Here is a 16,027-nt window from a genome sequence, read left to right as displayed (position 1 = left end):
GTCAGCCCAGAGACAGTGACGTCAGAGACACTGATCCGGACCCTGGAACCGGTACAAGTGAGGCGACTGTCTGTCAGCCCAGAGACAGTGACGTCAGAGACACTGATCCGGACCCTGGAACCGGTACAAGTGAGGCGACTGTCTGTCAGCCCAGAGACAGTGACGTCAGAGACACTGATCCGGACCCTGGAACCGGTACAAGTGAGGCGACTGTCTGTCAGCCCAGAGACAGTGACGTCAGAGACACTGATCCGGACCCTGGAACCGGTACAAGTGAGACGACTGTCTGTCAGCCCAGAGACAGTGACGTCAGAGACACTGATCCGGACCCTGGAACCGGTACAGGTGAGGCGACTGTCTGTCAGCCCAGAGACAGTGACGTCAGAGACACCAATCAGGACCCTGGAACCGGTACAAGTGAGGCGACTGTCTGTCAGCCCAGAGACAGTGACGTCAGAGACACTGATCCGGACCCTGGAACCGGTACAAGTGAGGCGACTGTCTGTCAGCCCAGAGACAGTGACGTCAGAGACACTGATCGGGACCCTGGAACCGGTACAAGTGAGGCGACTGTCTGTCAGCCCAGAGACAGTGACGTCAGAGACACTGATCCGGACCCTGGAACCGGTACAAGTGAGGCGACTGTCTGTCAGCCCAGAGACAGTGACGTCAGAGACACTGATCCGGACCCTGGAACCGGTACAGGTGAGACGACTGTCTGTCAGCCCAGAGACAGTGACGTCAGAGACACTGATCAGGACCCTGGAACCGGTACAAGTGAGACGACTGTCTGTCAGCCCAGAGACAGTGACGTCAGAGACACTGATCAGGACCCTGGAACCGGTACAAGTGAGGCGACTGTCTGTCAGCTCGGAGGCTCATTGAAGACGAAATTGTCAAGTCCCCAACAAGGAGCAGGTGAGCGAAATATAAGCATGATGTGTTCACAAAATGTGACAGGGAGGAGTGAAAATGTGAGGTCTTGTTAGAGGGTTCGTCAGAGAAGGGGGGGAATGTGTGGGTGTGGGTCAAGTGGTTTAGTGAGACACGGGTTAACCCACTGCAGGAAATGTATTACCTACTCTGAGGATTTTATGGATGTGTATTGGAGGAAATGAGGCTGTCCGGGGTATGAATTAAAGGACCTGTATTCGCCAAGATGGAGAGAGCATCTCTGGGAAACGAGCATCATTGACAGCCTCAGCAGGTATCGCCCAGCCTAATTTTAAATAACTGGATTGTGTTGGCTGGAGGTGGGTCAGTTTTCCAGTAAAGTTGCCCTTCTGGTGATGTGATGCCCAAAACATTGTTGGATAGGTTTTAAGGTCAGTGTTGGAAATTGGTACAAAATCCGTGTTTGTTGCTGAAGACGGCTGAATATTGAGTTTCAAGGCATGATTGGTTTGCTGAGTGCTGTGAGAGCCGTGGACATGAGGGATATTTGAGTTCATGTCTACGTTCTCATTTTATATTCACAGAGCCAGAGTTTGCAATCTCTGACCTCCTGGCGCAGGGGGGTGAATATCGACTGTACCAACTGACAAAGTTCTACAGGGACAGACTGGAACAAGCGATTGAAGAGAAGGTTGAAAGGCTCGGTTGGATGTTGACAAAGGAGGGACATTTCAGTCGAGAAGAAAATGAGGTGAGTGTATTTCGTGCATTGTCACCGAACTGCTGGTATCTGAGGGAAAAGTGATCAATATTAATCTCCTGCACATTCTACGTGACAATAGAGACTTTGATCTCAGACTTGTCTCCAGCAGATCTGGTTTCAGTTGTTAAGGCGGGGAGCACTGGGAACTGCAGAATCAGCGTCACCTTTTCCTCTCACACCTGCTGTATTTATCAGTGTGATAGAAGTGCAGTAGTTCATATCCAGACTGTTGAAAAGGCATTCAGTCCAAACTTAATTTTGCATCTTATCAGGACCGTCGGTCAAATTCACCTCAGATCGTTAATTCAGTGTGAATATTAAACTTTCAGATTGTAAATTGGGCCAACTGGCTTCGCTGCGGTACTTGAGGGAGGGAAAACTGCTAACCACAGCTGGTCTGGTCTCCATCTGAGATCCCGAAAAATGACTGGCTGAGGTCATAGTCATAAAAAGTTAGAGCACATAAACAGGCCCTTTGGCCCATCTATTCCATGCCGGACTACTGAAACTGCCTATTCCCATTGACCTGCACCTGGTCATGACGCTTTATCATTGATGTATCTATCCAGACTTCTCTTAACTGCTTGTACAACTTGCGCTGCTAGCTCGTTCCACACTCTCACCACCCTCTGGTGAAGATGTTTCCCCTCATGTGCCCCTTGAACTTCTCACCTTTCATCCTTTACTGATGACCTCCTGTTGACGTGCGGCATAAAGTCCTAACCTGTTCAATCTTTTCTTATACCTCCGGTCCCTCCAGTCCGTCAGACCCGGCAAAATCGCTGTAAATTTTCTCGGTACTCTTTCAAACATCTTTACATCTATCATATAATTAGGTGATCAGAACTGCACACAATACTCACAATTAGGCCTCAGAAATGTCCTATGCACGTTCAACATCATATCTCACCTTCTGTACTCGGGATTTTCATTAATGAAGGCTAGTGTGCCAAATATTTCTTTCCGATTATCTACCTTTGCTGCCATTTTTAAAGAATTATTGACCTGTATTCCCAGATCGCTTTTTTTTTTTCTACTACACTCCTCAGTGTCCTACTAGTTACTGTATAAGATCGACCCTTCCAAATTGCAACACGTCGCACTTGTCTGCATTGAATTGCATCGGTCATTTTCAGCCCATTTCTTAGCTGATTTAGACACCACTGCAAGCTTTGGTAGTCTTCCTCACTCTCCACTACACTAACCCACGCTTGGTGTCATCCGCAAATTTGCTGATCCAATTAACCACACTTTCATTCAAAGCATTGACAACGATGACAAACAACAACAGAACCAGCACCGATCCCCATGGCACCGCACGAGTTACAAATTCCCAGTCAGAGATTCAACAGTCTATATCCACTCTGTCTTCTTCCAAAAAGCCAATGTCAAATCCAATTTACCATTTTATCTTGAATGCTGAGCAAATGAACTTTATTGACCACCCTCCTTGGCGGTACCTTGCCAAATGTTGTGCTGAAGTCCATAGAGACAACACCCACTCCTTCGATTCATCAACTTTACCTACCTGTAAAAACTTTAAGATTGGTTAGACATGAACTACCACGCACAAAGCTGATACCTTATGACCCCAAAAATCAATAGGCTGTCCTCAAAGAGCATACATATATATATATCAGACGAACGTTTTGGTAAGCTATTTTACACTATTAGCTAGCCTACCTTCATATTTCATGTTTTCTCTACTTACGGCTTTTTAGTTGCTTTATGCTGGTTAGTAAAAGCTTTCCAGGCCTCCAGCTTTCCACGATATTTTGCTATATTCTATGCCCTTTCCTTTGTTGTTGTGCTGGCATTGACTTCCTCATCAGCCACGGTTGATCATCCTCCCTTTGGTATAAATTTCCATCTTTGGGATTATCTACCTCTACCTGCACCTTCCGAATCTCTCCCAGAATCTTCATCCATTTCTGCTTTGCTGTTGCCTCTGCTAGTGTCCTCTTCCAATTTATTTTTGCCCAGCTCCTCTCTCAGGCCTCTGTAGTTCTTTTATTCCACAATAATACGGATACAACTACCTTTCACCTTCTCCCTCTCAAACTGCAGTGTGGGTTCTGCTGTTTTCTGATCACTGCCTCGTAAGGGTTTATTTACCTTAAGCTCCCCAATCAAATCTGGTGCAATACACAACAACGAATCCAGATACGCCTTTCCTATAGTGGGCTGAAACATAAGCTTCTGTCAAAAGCCATCTCCTAGGCATTCTATAAATTCCCTCACTTGGGATTCAGCACTGACCTGATTTTGCAAAGCTTCCTGTATATTGAAATTTCCCATGACTATTTTAATATTGGCCACTTTACATGCCTCTTCTCTCTCCCACTGGAATTTGTAGCCCACATCCTGGTGACTGTTCCATCAGGGTCATTTTTCCTATGCAGTTTCTTAACATCTGCACCGTTCAATCAGATGTCACCTCTTTATAAGGACTTTTTATTTTTCTATGACAACAGAGTCAACCCAACCCTTTCATCCACCTGCCTATCCTTTCGATTAAATATTTATCCTTGGATGTAAGCACCGAAAAGATGATCTTCTTTCAGCCACGATTCAGTGATGACCACCATCATTTTTTTTTCGCTCTCTCGCTCTCCCCTCTCTTCCTTTCTTGTTGTCACATCTTTTTGATGTAATGTTGCTCATTAGATATATAGAAAACCTACAGCTCAATGCAGGCCATTCGGCCGACAGGTTGTGCCGAACATGTCCCTACCTTAGAAATTACTAGCCTTACCCATAGCCCTCTATATTTCCAAGCTCCATGTACCTATCCAAAAGTCTCTTAAAAGACCCTATCGTACCCGCCTTTACCACCGTTGCTGGCAGCCCATTCCGCGCTCTCTCATCCCTCTGAGTAAAAACCTTACCCCTGATATCTCATCTGTACCTCTCCCCAGCACCTTAAACCTGTGTCCTCCTGTGGTAACCATTTCTGCCCTGGGAAAAGCCTCTGACTATCCACACGATCAATGCCTCTCATCATCTTATACACCTCTATCAGGTCACCTCTCATCCTCAGTCGCTCCAAGGAGAAAAGGCCGCGTTCCATCAATCTATTCTCATAAGGCATGCTCGCCAATTCAGGCTACATCCTTGCAAATTTCATCTGCACCCTTTCTATAACTTCCACATCGTTCCTGTAGTGAGGCGACCAGAACTGAGCACAGTACTGCAAGTGGGGTCTGACCAGGGTCGTATATGGCTGCAACATTACCTCTCGGTTCTTAAAATCAATTCCAGGATTAATGAAGGCCCATAGACCGAATGTCTTCTTAACCACAGCGTCAACCTGCGCAGCTGTCTTTGAGCGTCCAGTGGATTCGGACCCCCAGATCCCTCTGATCCTGCACACTGCCAAAAGTCTTACCACTAATACTATATTCTGCCATCATATTCGACCTATCAAAATTAAACACTTCACACTTACCTGGGTTGAAATCCAACTGCCACTACTCAGCCCAGTTTTGCATCCTATCAATGTCTGGCTGCAACCCCTGACAGCCCTCCACAGTATCCACAGCTCCAACCTTTCTGTTATCAGCAAACTGATTAACCCATCCCTCCACTTCCTCATCCAGGTCATTTATAAAAATCATGAAGAGTAAGGGTCCCAGAACAGATCCCTGAGGCACTCCACTGGTCGCAGACCACCATGAAGAATATGACCCATCTACAACCACCCACTCTTTGCGTTCTGTGGGCAAGCCAGTTCTGGATCCACAAAGCATTATCCCCTTGGATCCCATGCCTCCTTCCTTGCTCATTAAGCCTTGCATGGGGTACCTTATAAATGCATTGCTGAAAGCCATACACACTACATCTACTGCTTTTCCTTCAACAATGTGTTTAGACACATCCTTAATAAATTCAATCAGGCTCGTAAGGCACGACCTGCCCTTGACAAAGCCTTGCTGACAATTCCTAAACATATTGTACCTCTTCAAATGTTCATAAATCCTGCCTCTCAGGATCTTCTCCATCAACATACCAACCATTGAAGTAAGACTCACTGGTCTGTAATTTCCTGGGCTACCTCTTCTCCCTTTCTTGAATAAAGGAACAACATCCGCAACCCTTCAATCCGCCGGAAACTCTCCCGTCCCCATTGCTGATTCAAATATCATCGCCAGAGGCTCATAAATCTCCTACCTCTCATCCCACAGTAGCCTAGGGTACATCTCATCCGGTTCCAGCGACTTATCCAACTTGATGCTTTCCAAAAGCTCCAGAACATCCTCTTTCTTAATATCTACATGCTCAAGCTTTTTAGTCTGCTGCAAGTCATCACGACAATCACCAAGATCCTTTTCCATCGTGAATACTGAAGTAAAGTATTCATTAAATACATCTGCTATTTCCTCCGGTTCCATACATACTTTCCTACTGTTACACTTGGTAGGTCCTATTCTTTCACGTCTTATCCTCTTGCTCTTCACATATTTGTAGAATACCTTGGGGGTTTCCTTAATCCTGCCCGCCAAAGCCTTCTCGTAGCCCCTTCTGGATCTCCTAATTTCCCTTATAAGCTCCTTCCAGGTAGCCTTATAATCTTCTAGATCCCTAACATTACTTAGCTCTCTGGACCTTTTGTAAACTTTTCTTTTCTTTTTGACTAGATTTATTACAGCCTTTGTACCCTTCCATAAGTTCCCTGTCTCATTAGAACGTACCTATGCAGAACTCCACACAAATATCCCCTGAATATTTGACACATTCTTCCATACCTTTCCTTGAGAACATCTGTTCCGAATTTAAGCTACCAATTTCTTGCCTGATAGCCTCATAATTCACCTAAATCCGATTAAACGCCTTTCTAACCTATCTGTTTCTATCTCTCGTCAATGCTATTTTAAAGGAGATAAAATTATGATCACTATCTCCAAAATTCTCTCCCACTGTGAGATCTGACACCTGACCAGGTTTATTTCCCAATACCAAATTAAGTACAGCCTCTCCTCTTGTAGAGTTATCTACATTTTGTGACGAGAACCTTTCCTGGATACACCTAGCAAACCTCACCCCATCTAAATCCCTTGTTCCAGGGAGATGCCAATCGATATTTGGGAAATTAAAATCTCCCATCACGACAACTCTGTTATTATTGCAACTTTCCAGGATCTGTTTCCCTATCTGCTCCTCGATATCCCTGTTACTATTGGGCGGCCTATAAAACACACCCAGTAGAGTGATTGACCCCTTCCTGGTCCTAACCTCCACCCACAAGACTCCGTAGACAATCCCTCCATGACGTCCACCTTTTCTGCAGCCGTGACACTATATCTGATCAACAGTGCCGCACCCCCACCTCTTTTGCCTCCCTCCCTGTCCTTTCTGAAACATCTAAAACCTGGCACTTGAAGTAAACATTCCTATCTCTGAGCTATCCAAGTCTTTGTAATGGACACCACATCATATCTCCAAGTACTGATCCACGCTCTACGCTCACCCGCTTTGTTCATAATGCTCCTTGCGTTAAAATAGACACATCTCAAACCGTCCATCTGAGCGCGTCCATTCTCTATCACCTGCCTATCCTCCTTCACACACAGTCTTCAAGCTTTCTCTATTTGTCAGCTAACCGTTTATTCCCCAGTCTCTTCAGTTCGGTTCCCACCCCCCAACAATTCTAGTTTCAACTCTCCTCAGTAATCTTAACAACCGCCCCGCAAGGATATTAGTCCCCCTGTGATTCAAGTGCAACCCGTCCTTTTTGTGCAGGTCACGCCTGTCCCAAAAGATGTCCCAATGATCCAGAAATCTGAATCCTTACCATCTGCTCCAATCCCTCAGCCACGCATTTATCCTCCATATCATTCTCTTCCTGTACTCACTGTCACGTGGCACAGGCAGTAATCCCGAGATCACTACCTTTGAGGTCCTGCTTCTCAACTTCCTTCCTAACTCCTTATAATCTGTTTTCAGGACCTCTTCCCTTTTCCTACCTATGTCATTGGTACCAATATGTACCACGGCCTCTGGCTGTTCGCCCTCCCACTGCAGGATATCTTGGACGCGATCTGAAACATCCAGGACACTGGCACCTAGGGGGCAAACTACCATCCCAGTTTGTTTCCTGAGTCCAGAGAATCGCCCGTCTGACCCCCAAACTATAGAGTTCCCTATCACTACTGCCTTCCTTTTCCTTTCCCTACCCTGCTGAGCCACTGGGCCAGACTCTGTGCCAGAGGCACGGCCACTGTTGCTTCTCCCAGGTAGGCTGTTCTCAAACAGGAGAACTTATTATCAGGGGGTACAGCCACAGGGGTACTATCTGGTACCTGACTCTTTCCCTTCCTTCGCCTGACTGTGCCCCACTTCCCTGACCCCCGTGTGAACACCTGCCTATAACTCCGTTCTATCACCTCCTCGCTTTCCCTGACCAGACGAAGGTCATCGAGCTGCATCTCCAGTTCCCTAACTCGGTCCCTTAGGAGCTGCAGCTCGACACACCGGGTGCAGATATGGCCGTCCGGGAGGCTGGGAGCACCAGAACCTCCCACATATGTCCCCTTCCCGCAATTAACACAAGTAGACTTACCTCGGTTCGTTACTGCCTAAGCCCGTTTGAGCCAAAGCACTATCACTCTGCCACCTCTCAGTCCGCTGTCCGCTCCAAACGCTGCCCGCTGGATATGGCGGTCTTCTTTTTAAACTTTTTGCACTCTACTTGCTGACGTCAGGCGCCTGCGCAGTCTTGCCACTCTTTTACTCAGAGTAGTAAAACTGTCTCGCTCCGGAAATCCTTAGCCGTTCACCCGCAGCCTTCTTGCTCCCAATTGATGGAGAAGTAAATTAATCACGTTGAATATACTGCAGGGTATGACTAAATCCTTATTCTTTCACAATGTTGATGAAGAATTTCCTTCAGTTACTGTTTCTCTATTAATGACTGAACCCAGGGAGGATGAGGCAGCGGCCCAGTAAGTGCATCTGTTCAGAAACTACTGGGGCCATGAACAGATATTTTCCTGCACATTCTCCATGTCTGTCTGTCTGCTCCACAATAAATCCACTGTTTTTTTCTTTTATAGAAAGTCACTGAACTGACAGAGAAGGAACACCGCTCAGAGAGTTCCAGACTATTCCTCAGTCTGGTGATGGGCAAAGGCTCCCAGGCCCGGAGGGCGATGTGGGAATCCTTTGTGACATGGAGGACTGAGTTACCGAAGTTGGACAGAATACTGAGGGAAATACAGGAATTCGGTATGTTAAAAACACGCACTGAACACAAAGGCACATTGAAATAAATTGTTCTAATTATTTTAGCTCTGTTTTCATGGACCTTTGTTTTATTTAAACAGGTCCTGATCGAGAGGAGTACATGAACATCGCCGATGGGTTATCTGAGTTACCCACTCAACTAATAGGTGAGTGCTGAAATGCACAGTTTCAACTACATCTCAAATGTCAGGCTGTGACTTGGCAGAATCTCGGAATTAAAATTCACCATTAATCATTCGGTGATCTCTGGAATTCAAGTAACAATTCAGAGAATCTCTCGTTGCAGCCTGAATATTCTAAAATGTATTTTTCTATTAATCCAGCTGTTGGTTCTGCAGAAACCTTCACTCCAGGTCCAAATGCTCTGGGAATGCCCACACAACCCAAGGAGTCTCCTGATACTCTGTACCGTGCAGTGCAGGCGACTTCTCTATTTTCAGACCTTTCAGATACCGAAGCACCTTCTCCTTCGCAATGGCACTAAAAACTCAAACCTGTCCGGTGATGCTCTTTACATTTTGTAATTTTCTCGTGACTTCCACAGTTTTTTTTTTCCTGGCATTTTCCTTTTCACCCGTTACTGCATCTACAACATCATTTTTCAGCGGTCCGATATCGACGCTCTCAATGGCTTTTACTCTCTATATATCTGGAACAGAAGGAAAAAGACACTTCAGTATCCTCTTTTTATATTATTCTTGCATTTCCTGCATAGTCACGTGTATCTAGGAGCATCTATGACATCCTTGCCTCCGACATGACCTGGACGGTAAATTTCAGGCACTACCCTGTGGAAAAGAAACAAACAAACTACCCATAAGTGCTGTAAATGCACCCCATCTCATCTTAACCAAATTCCCTCTGGTATAAGACGTGGGTCCTGTGTGGAAAAAAAAACGGACAAACAAACAAAATACAGGCTGTCTACCCAATCTCTTATCTCTCAAACGTTTACACCTCTGTCCGATCTCTGTTCTAACACTAGAGTAAACAAACCAAGTTTATCAAACCTCTACTTGTCTAACATGCCACCGAATCCAGGCAACATCCTGATGAACCTGTTCAACAGTTCCTCTCTACACCATTACCCTGCCTTCGTCCAGCAAACGTTGATGCTCTTCCTAATCATGAACGTATTAACCTCCATTTTAAATATACCCAATGACTTGTCCTCCTCAGCCGTCTCTGAAAATAATTTCACAGATTCACGATACGTCAGCGAATGAAATTTCTCCCAATGTGTGGGTCCCCGCCAGCCAGGACAATTCACCACGGTTCCCAAGCATGTAAATTTTCTCTATAAGCCACTCGTGTTGGACGTTGTCAAACATCCTGCTGATATCCAAGTAGACAATATCCATGTGTAACTTCATCCATCACTTTAGTCACCTCCTGGAAGATCTCAATCAAGTTAGTAAAACTCGACTTCCCCCAGCCAAAGCCTTGCTCTTGAACCGTAACCCACCTCAAACATTCTTTCTTTCATACTCCCATGGAGCAGTAGATATAAAAGGCCGAATGTTTGTAAGACCAGCCTCAAGGGCAGCTTTAATTCTGCATTTATGGTCACCTACTATGTTATTATTCGCTCTTAATAATAATATGACAATTTTATATATAAAATTGTAACATTGTGTATCTCGTAACTAATAACCACTCACTTAGATAACCACAATATACTTACAGAAGAGCAGAAAGATACTGTTCGGGTATGAACGGATTTAAGGAACAACTGATAATAGATTGTGTAATTCTATATCAAGCACTGGGGAAAGCAGTGCTCTTCCAGCGTTATATTGTCTATTAAAAATCATCTGAGTTTCTCCCTTGCCTGGTTAAGAGAAATTCGTAATATCTATAAAATGTATCGAATACTTGTGAAATTTCCACAACATCTGATAAAGCATTTGTATACAATAATCGCCCTATTAACAATCACAACGGAACAACCACCGTTATCAAAATAAATGTGGGGATTTTCCAGAGCGACTCACTAAGCTCACTATGGTTTTATCTAGCTTTAAACCCGCTCTCTATTTATTCAGAAAAACAAATTAAAAAAAAGACAAACAAGCGAGTTATACCTTGACACAGTTATACAGGGATGATTTGAAATTAGTTGCTCTTGCATGAATAAATCTAAAACAAATAATGCAAATAATGGAACTAATTTCCAAAGAGTTGCACATGAAATTTAGACCAGAAAAGTACAGAACATTGAACATAAAGAAAGGCGCAATAGATCTTGTAGAATATAAAACAGAGCATGAGGATACAATACAACCGATAGGTGAATATGAAACATATAAGAAAATGGATGAGTGTGTGATAAAGGAAAATCTTCCAACAAAAGTTAATTCAAGGTTGAAGAAAATCTGAATTAACCTCAAGCCTAAAGAAATACTGAATTTACATCAAGGCGTATAGAATATCTGCCAAACAGAGCTGAGCAGTAAAAAAATAGAATAGACACTGAACACTCACTATGTACATATTGACGTACTGTTTTGGTATAGTATCTTGGTCGGAAACGGATCTGAAAGATTTGTAAAGAAAAATGAGAACATTAATTAAAAAAAAACTAGAAAACACTATGTTTACTCGAGCACACTTAGATTAACATGGACTAGGACAGCATGAGGAAGAGGAACAGCAGATATAAAAATGTACAGAACAGTCAGATAAAACTTCTCAGAATCAGGTTTAATATCACCAACATATGTTATGAAATTGGTTGCAATTCGGCAGCACCACAATGCAATAAACATAATGGAGACAAAAAAAAAACAGAATTATAGTAAAGTGTGTGTCGTGCCTATCTGTGGGTGTATGTGTATGGATGTCTGGTTCTTTACTTGTGAAGAGTAAGACGTAACAAGATGAAACATCATTAAAATGAGTTCAACAATGTCCTGCGGCCTCTGTCACAAGCCGGCTGCTGACATTCGGTGACTTCGATATTTTCCTGCTGCTTAAAATGGTCTTTGTACCTCTTGCCAAGATAGAGTTCTCCGTAGAGTACTGATTTCAGTAACCTGGAGTTGTCCCCCCGTGACACGTGGGCTGGCCAGCGGAGCTGCCTGAGCAGCAAAGTCGCTTCAGTGTTTGGAAGTTGACCCATCCCTAATACTTTGTCTTGGAGACACGACCATGCCATCAGATACCCCGATGGACCGGAGGTAGCGCTGATGTAAACTCTCGAGCATTGTGTGTGTGCGAGAGAGAGAGAGAGAGAGTTAAATTAAATAAGCAGTGAAAAAATAGTGAGGCAATATCAGTGCATTTAGAAATTCGATGGCAGAGGAGAAGAAGCTGTCTCTGAATTATTTAATGTGTGCTTTACTTTGAACCTGTACAGTGGCCCCAAACGGTGATGCATCCAGTTCCATTGCTCTCCGAAGTACATCTGTAGAAATATTTGAGTGATGAAATATAGCCACTGTTGTGCTTTTTGTAGCTGCATCGATATTTCGGGTCCGGGTTAGATCCTCGGAGAAATTGGCACCGAGGAATTTGAAATTTCTCACCCTTTCTACTTCAGATCCCTCTATGAGGACTGGTGTGTGTTCCCTCATCGTGCCTTTTCTGAAATCCGTAATAGGTTCTAAGGATACCTTTTCATCAACGCAAGCAGAATACAGCACTCCATACAAGCATATGCAATTCTGATAAGGGGTACACATCACTGAATGTAAATTAAAACATAACGCATAAAAATGATGAAACTATCATAAGAGAAGAAAGTAAGCCAATGGAAGAGTAGGACTCCCCATAGTAGACATCCCCATGATCTGAGCGGACTAGATGTCGACAAGGAAGCGTCGGAGTTGGTGACCTCTTCACGGAAACAGAAAGGATCACTGTAGCAATAGAGGGCAAGGTGGTTAGCACATATAGTTATCAATAATACAGAATAAAATACCAACGTGTTCAAGATGATATATGCTGAAAATTACAAGAGAAACCAGAAACATCACAAAGAGTAGGCGTCCCTGAGGCACACCACTGGTCATCGGCCTCCATGCAGAATATGAGCAGTCTACAACCACTCTTTGCCTTCTGTGGGCAAATCAGTTCTGGATCCCGTACCGTCTTACTTTCACGATAAGCCTTGCATGACGTACCTTATCAAATACCTTGCTAAAATCCATATAGACTACATTTATGGCTCTACCTCCGTCAATGTACTTAGTCACGTCCTCAAAAAATTCACTCAGGCTCGTAAGGTACGACCTGCCTTTGACAATGCCATGCTGACTATTTCTAATCAGAATATGCCTCTTAAAATGTTCATAAATCTTTCCTCTCAGGATCTTCTCCATCAACCTACCAAGACTCACTGGCCTATAATTTCCTGGGCTATCTCTACTCCCCTTCTTGAATAAGGAAACAACATCCGCAACCCTACAATCATTTCGGAACCTCTCCGTCCGCACTGATGATTTAAAGATCATTTCCAGTGGCTCAGCAATCTCCTCCCTCGCGTCCCACAGTAACCTCAGGTACATCCCGTCCAGTCTCGGTGACTTATCCAACTTGATGTTTTCCAAAAGCTCCTGCATATCCCCGTTCTTACTATTTACATTCTCAAGCTTTTCAGTCCACTGCAAGTTATCCCTACGATCCCTACTATATTCCCTTTTCTGCAGTGAATACTGAAACACAATATTCAGGAAATATCTCTGCTATTTCCTCCGGTTCCTTAGGCACTTTTCCACTATTACACTTGATTGGTCCTATTCTCTCACGTCTTATCCTCTCGCTCTTCATATACTTGTTGAATGCCCTGGGATTTTCCTTAATCCTTTCCACGAAGGGCTTCTCATGGCCACTTGAGGCAGTCCTAATTTCATTCTTAAGCTCGTTCCTGCAAACCTTGTAATCTTCTAGGTTCCTATCATTTCCTATTTTTTTTTATCCTTTCGTAGGCTCTTCTTTTCTTCTTGACGAGATTTACAACAGCCTTTGTATACCACGGATCTTGTACCCTATCATCTTTTCCATGTTTCATTGGAACATACCTACTCAGAACTCCACGCAAGTATCTCCTGAACATTTGCCACATTTCTTCCGTACGTTTCCCTGGGAACATCTGTTTCCAGTTTATGCTTCCAAGTTCCTGCCTGATAGCCCCGTATTTCGTCTTACTCCATTTAAACGTTTCCTTAACTTGTCTGTTCCTATCGCTCTCCAATGCTATGGTGAAGAAGATAGAATTCTGCTCACTGAGAGATCTGACACCTGACCAGGTTCACGTCCCAATACCAGATCAAGTACAGCCTCTCCTCTTGTAGTCTGATCTACATATTGTGTCAAGAAACCTTCCTGAACACACCTAACAAACTCTACACCATCTAAACCCCTCACTCTAAGGAGATGCCAGTCAATATTTGAGAAATTAAAATCTCCCACCACAACAACCCTGTCACTATTACTCCTTTCCAGAATCTGTCTCCCTATCTGCTCCTCGATATCCCAGTTACTATTGGATTGTCTATATATATATATATTTTTTTTTAAAAAAACAGCCGGCAGAGTTGTTGACCCCTTCCTATTCTTAACTTACACTCACAAAGACTCGGTAGACAACCTCTCCATGACTTCCTCCTTTTCTGCAGCCATGACACTATCTCTTATCAACAACGCCACCTCCCCCGTCCCTCCCCCACCACTTTTGCCTCCCTCCCTGACCTTTCAGAAACATCTAAAGCCTGGCACTTTAAGTAGCCATTCCTGCCCCTGCACCATCCAAGTCTCTGTAATGGCCACAACATCAAAACTCCAAGTGCTGATCCACGCTCTAAGCTCATTCGCTTTATTCATGATACTCCTCGCATTAAAATAGACAGATCTCAAACCATAGGACTGAGCGCGTCCCTTCTCTATCACCTGCCTGTCCTCCCTTTCGCACTGTCTCCAAGCTTTCTCTATTTGTGAGCCAGCCTCCCTTTCCTCCCTCACTGCAATTCGGTTCCCACCCCCGCCCCCCAGCAACAGTCACAAAAATCTTGCTTAATCTACAACTGATGGAATGACACCATACCTTATCATAAATACAATCCTGCTCCACTTTTAGTGTTAGAGTCCTACAAATCCAACTGTGGCCAATCCACTATTATAGGTAGGATAATGCATAATAACTCTCTGGCTGTAATTTTACAGAATAATCAAGCAAAACCGACGTTTTAAAATAGATATAGCCATTCCAAACACACAGAACTTACAGAGATCAATTAATGAAGAAACATCAGAAATATGCCGAATTTAAGGGAAATTGAAAGAATGTTGAACATGAACAAGATGTACATTGTCCCGATAGTAATATCGACAACTGGTCTCATCCCAAAACCACTGTACATTAGTATTAAACAATTAGCTCTAAACAATTAGCTCTACACATGTAATTCTTCCGAAAGTCACAATAGTATACACCACGACAGGAGTCTGAAATTGTCTGTCAATTGAGAAATGATTGTGTTTGGATATGCCCGTACCTCAAGATTTAACAGTTTGAATTGTGAAAGGATAGAAATAATAAGTTACTTATAAAGCACCTAATTCGGACGATGTTGTTCAATCTGTATAACAATGGGATACAGTGCAAATTAGAAAATAAAAGATAAAATAATGGCAGTGTTAAGAAAGGTTCAATTAATAAAAAAAAGTTTTCCGCGTGTGTTCAAAAGTAACCGGAGTCTGCATCCCTTACACAGTCTCAGTCTCCCTAGTTATATTTATGTGTCGAAGACGTTTAACCAGTACTGTAGTTTTAGGTGCTGGATTCTGCCGTTTAGGACAACAGTTCAACAAAAAACCTAACCTGCCAATGATTTCGGCAACTGCAACACTGTTTCCCTGCAATATGCTGTTCTCTTTTACCTTGTACGACCTCATTGTACCGATGTGATTAAATTATCCGTTTGGATTGCATCTAGAAATGTATTCCATTGTACCGCGGTACGTGTGACAATAATAGACCAATTTACCGATTTATCGTTGTCAATAATACAGAGCCCCTTGGTTGCTAAGATTTTATACTGGCGTTGGTCGTGGGGATATGTTGGTGGAAGCATCTCTTCCGACAAGAGAAGGGCACAGGCGAGTTCTTGGCGACTTAAAACCGGTCGC

The 16,027-nt window shown here is 43.8% G+C and overlaps 1 protein-coding gene across 1 annotated transcript in view; it reads left to right on the top strand.

Moving 5' to 3' along the window:
- The window catches only part of LOC134341672 (NACHT, LRR and PYD domains-containing protein 3-like), a 43,515-nt gene that overhangs the window by 20,699 nt on the left and 6,789 nt on the right, over window positions 1-16,027 (top strand). Inside the window, exons 5-8 of the mRNA XM_063039598.1 lie at window positions 706-918; window positions 1,479-1,645; window positions 8,710-8,881; window positions 8,980-9,045. Of these exons, the coding sequence (XP_062895668.1) occupies window positions 706-918; window positions 1,479-1,645; window positions 8,710-8,881; window positions 8,980-9,045 (618 nt within the window). The remainder of the gene's footprint in view (window positions 1-705; window positions 919-1,478; window positions 1,646-8,709; window positions 8,882-8,979; window positions 9,046-16,027) is intronic.

This window comes from Mobula hypostoma, unplaced genomic scaffold (assembly GCF_963921235.1).
Source record: "Mobula hypostoma unplaced genomic scaffold, sMobHyp1.1 scaffold_36, whole genome shotgun sequence".
Classification (NCBI taxonomy): Eukaryota; Metazoa; Chordata; class Chondrichthyes; order Myliobatiformes; family Myliobatidae; genus Mobula; species Mobula hypostoma.
This window is presented reverse-complemented; position numbering and strand designations above follow the sequence as displayed.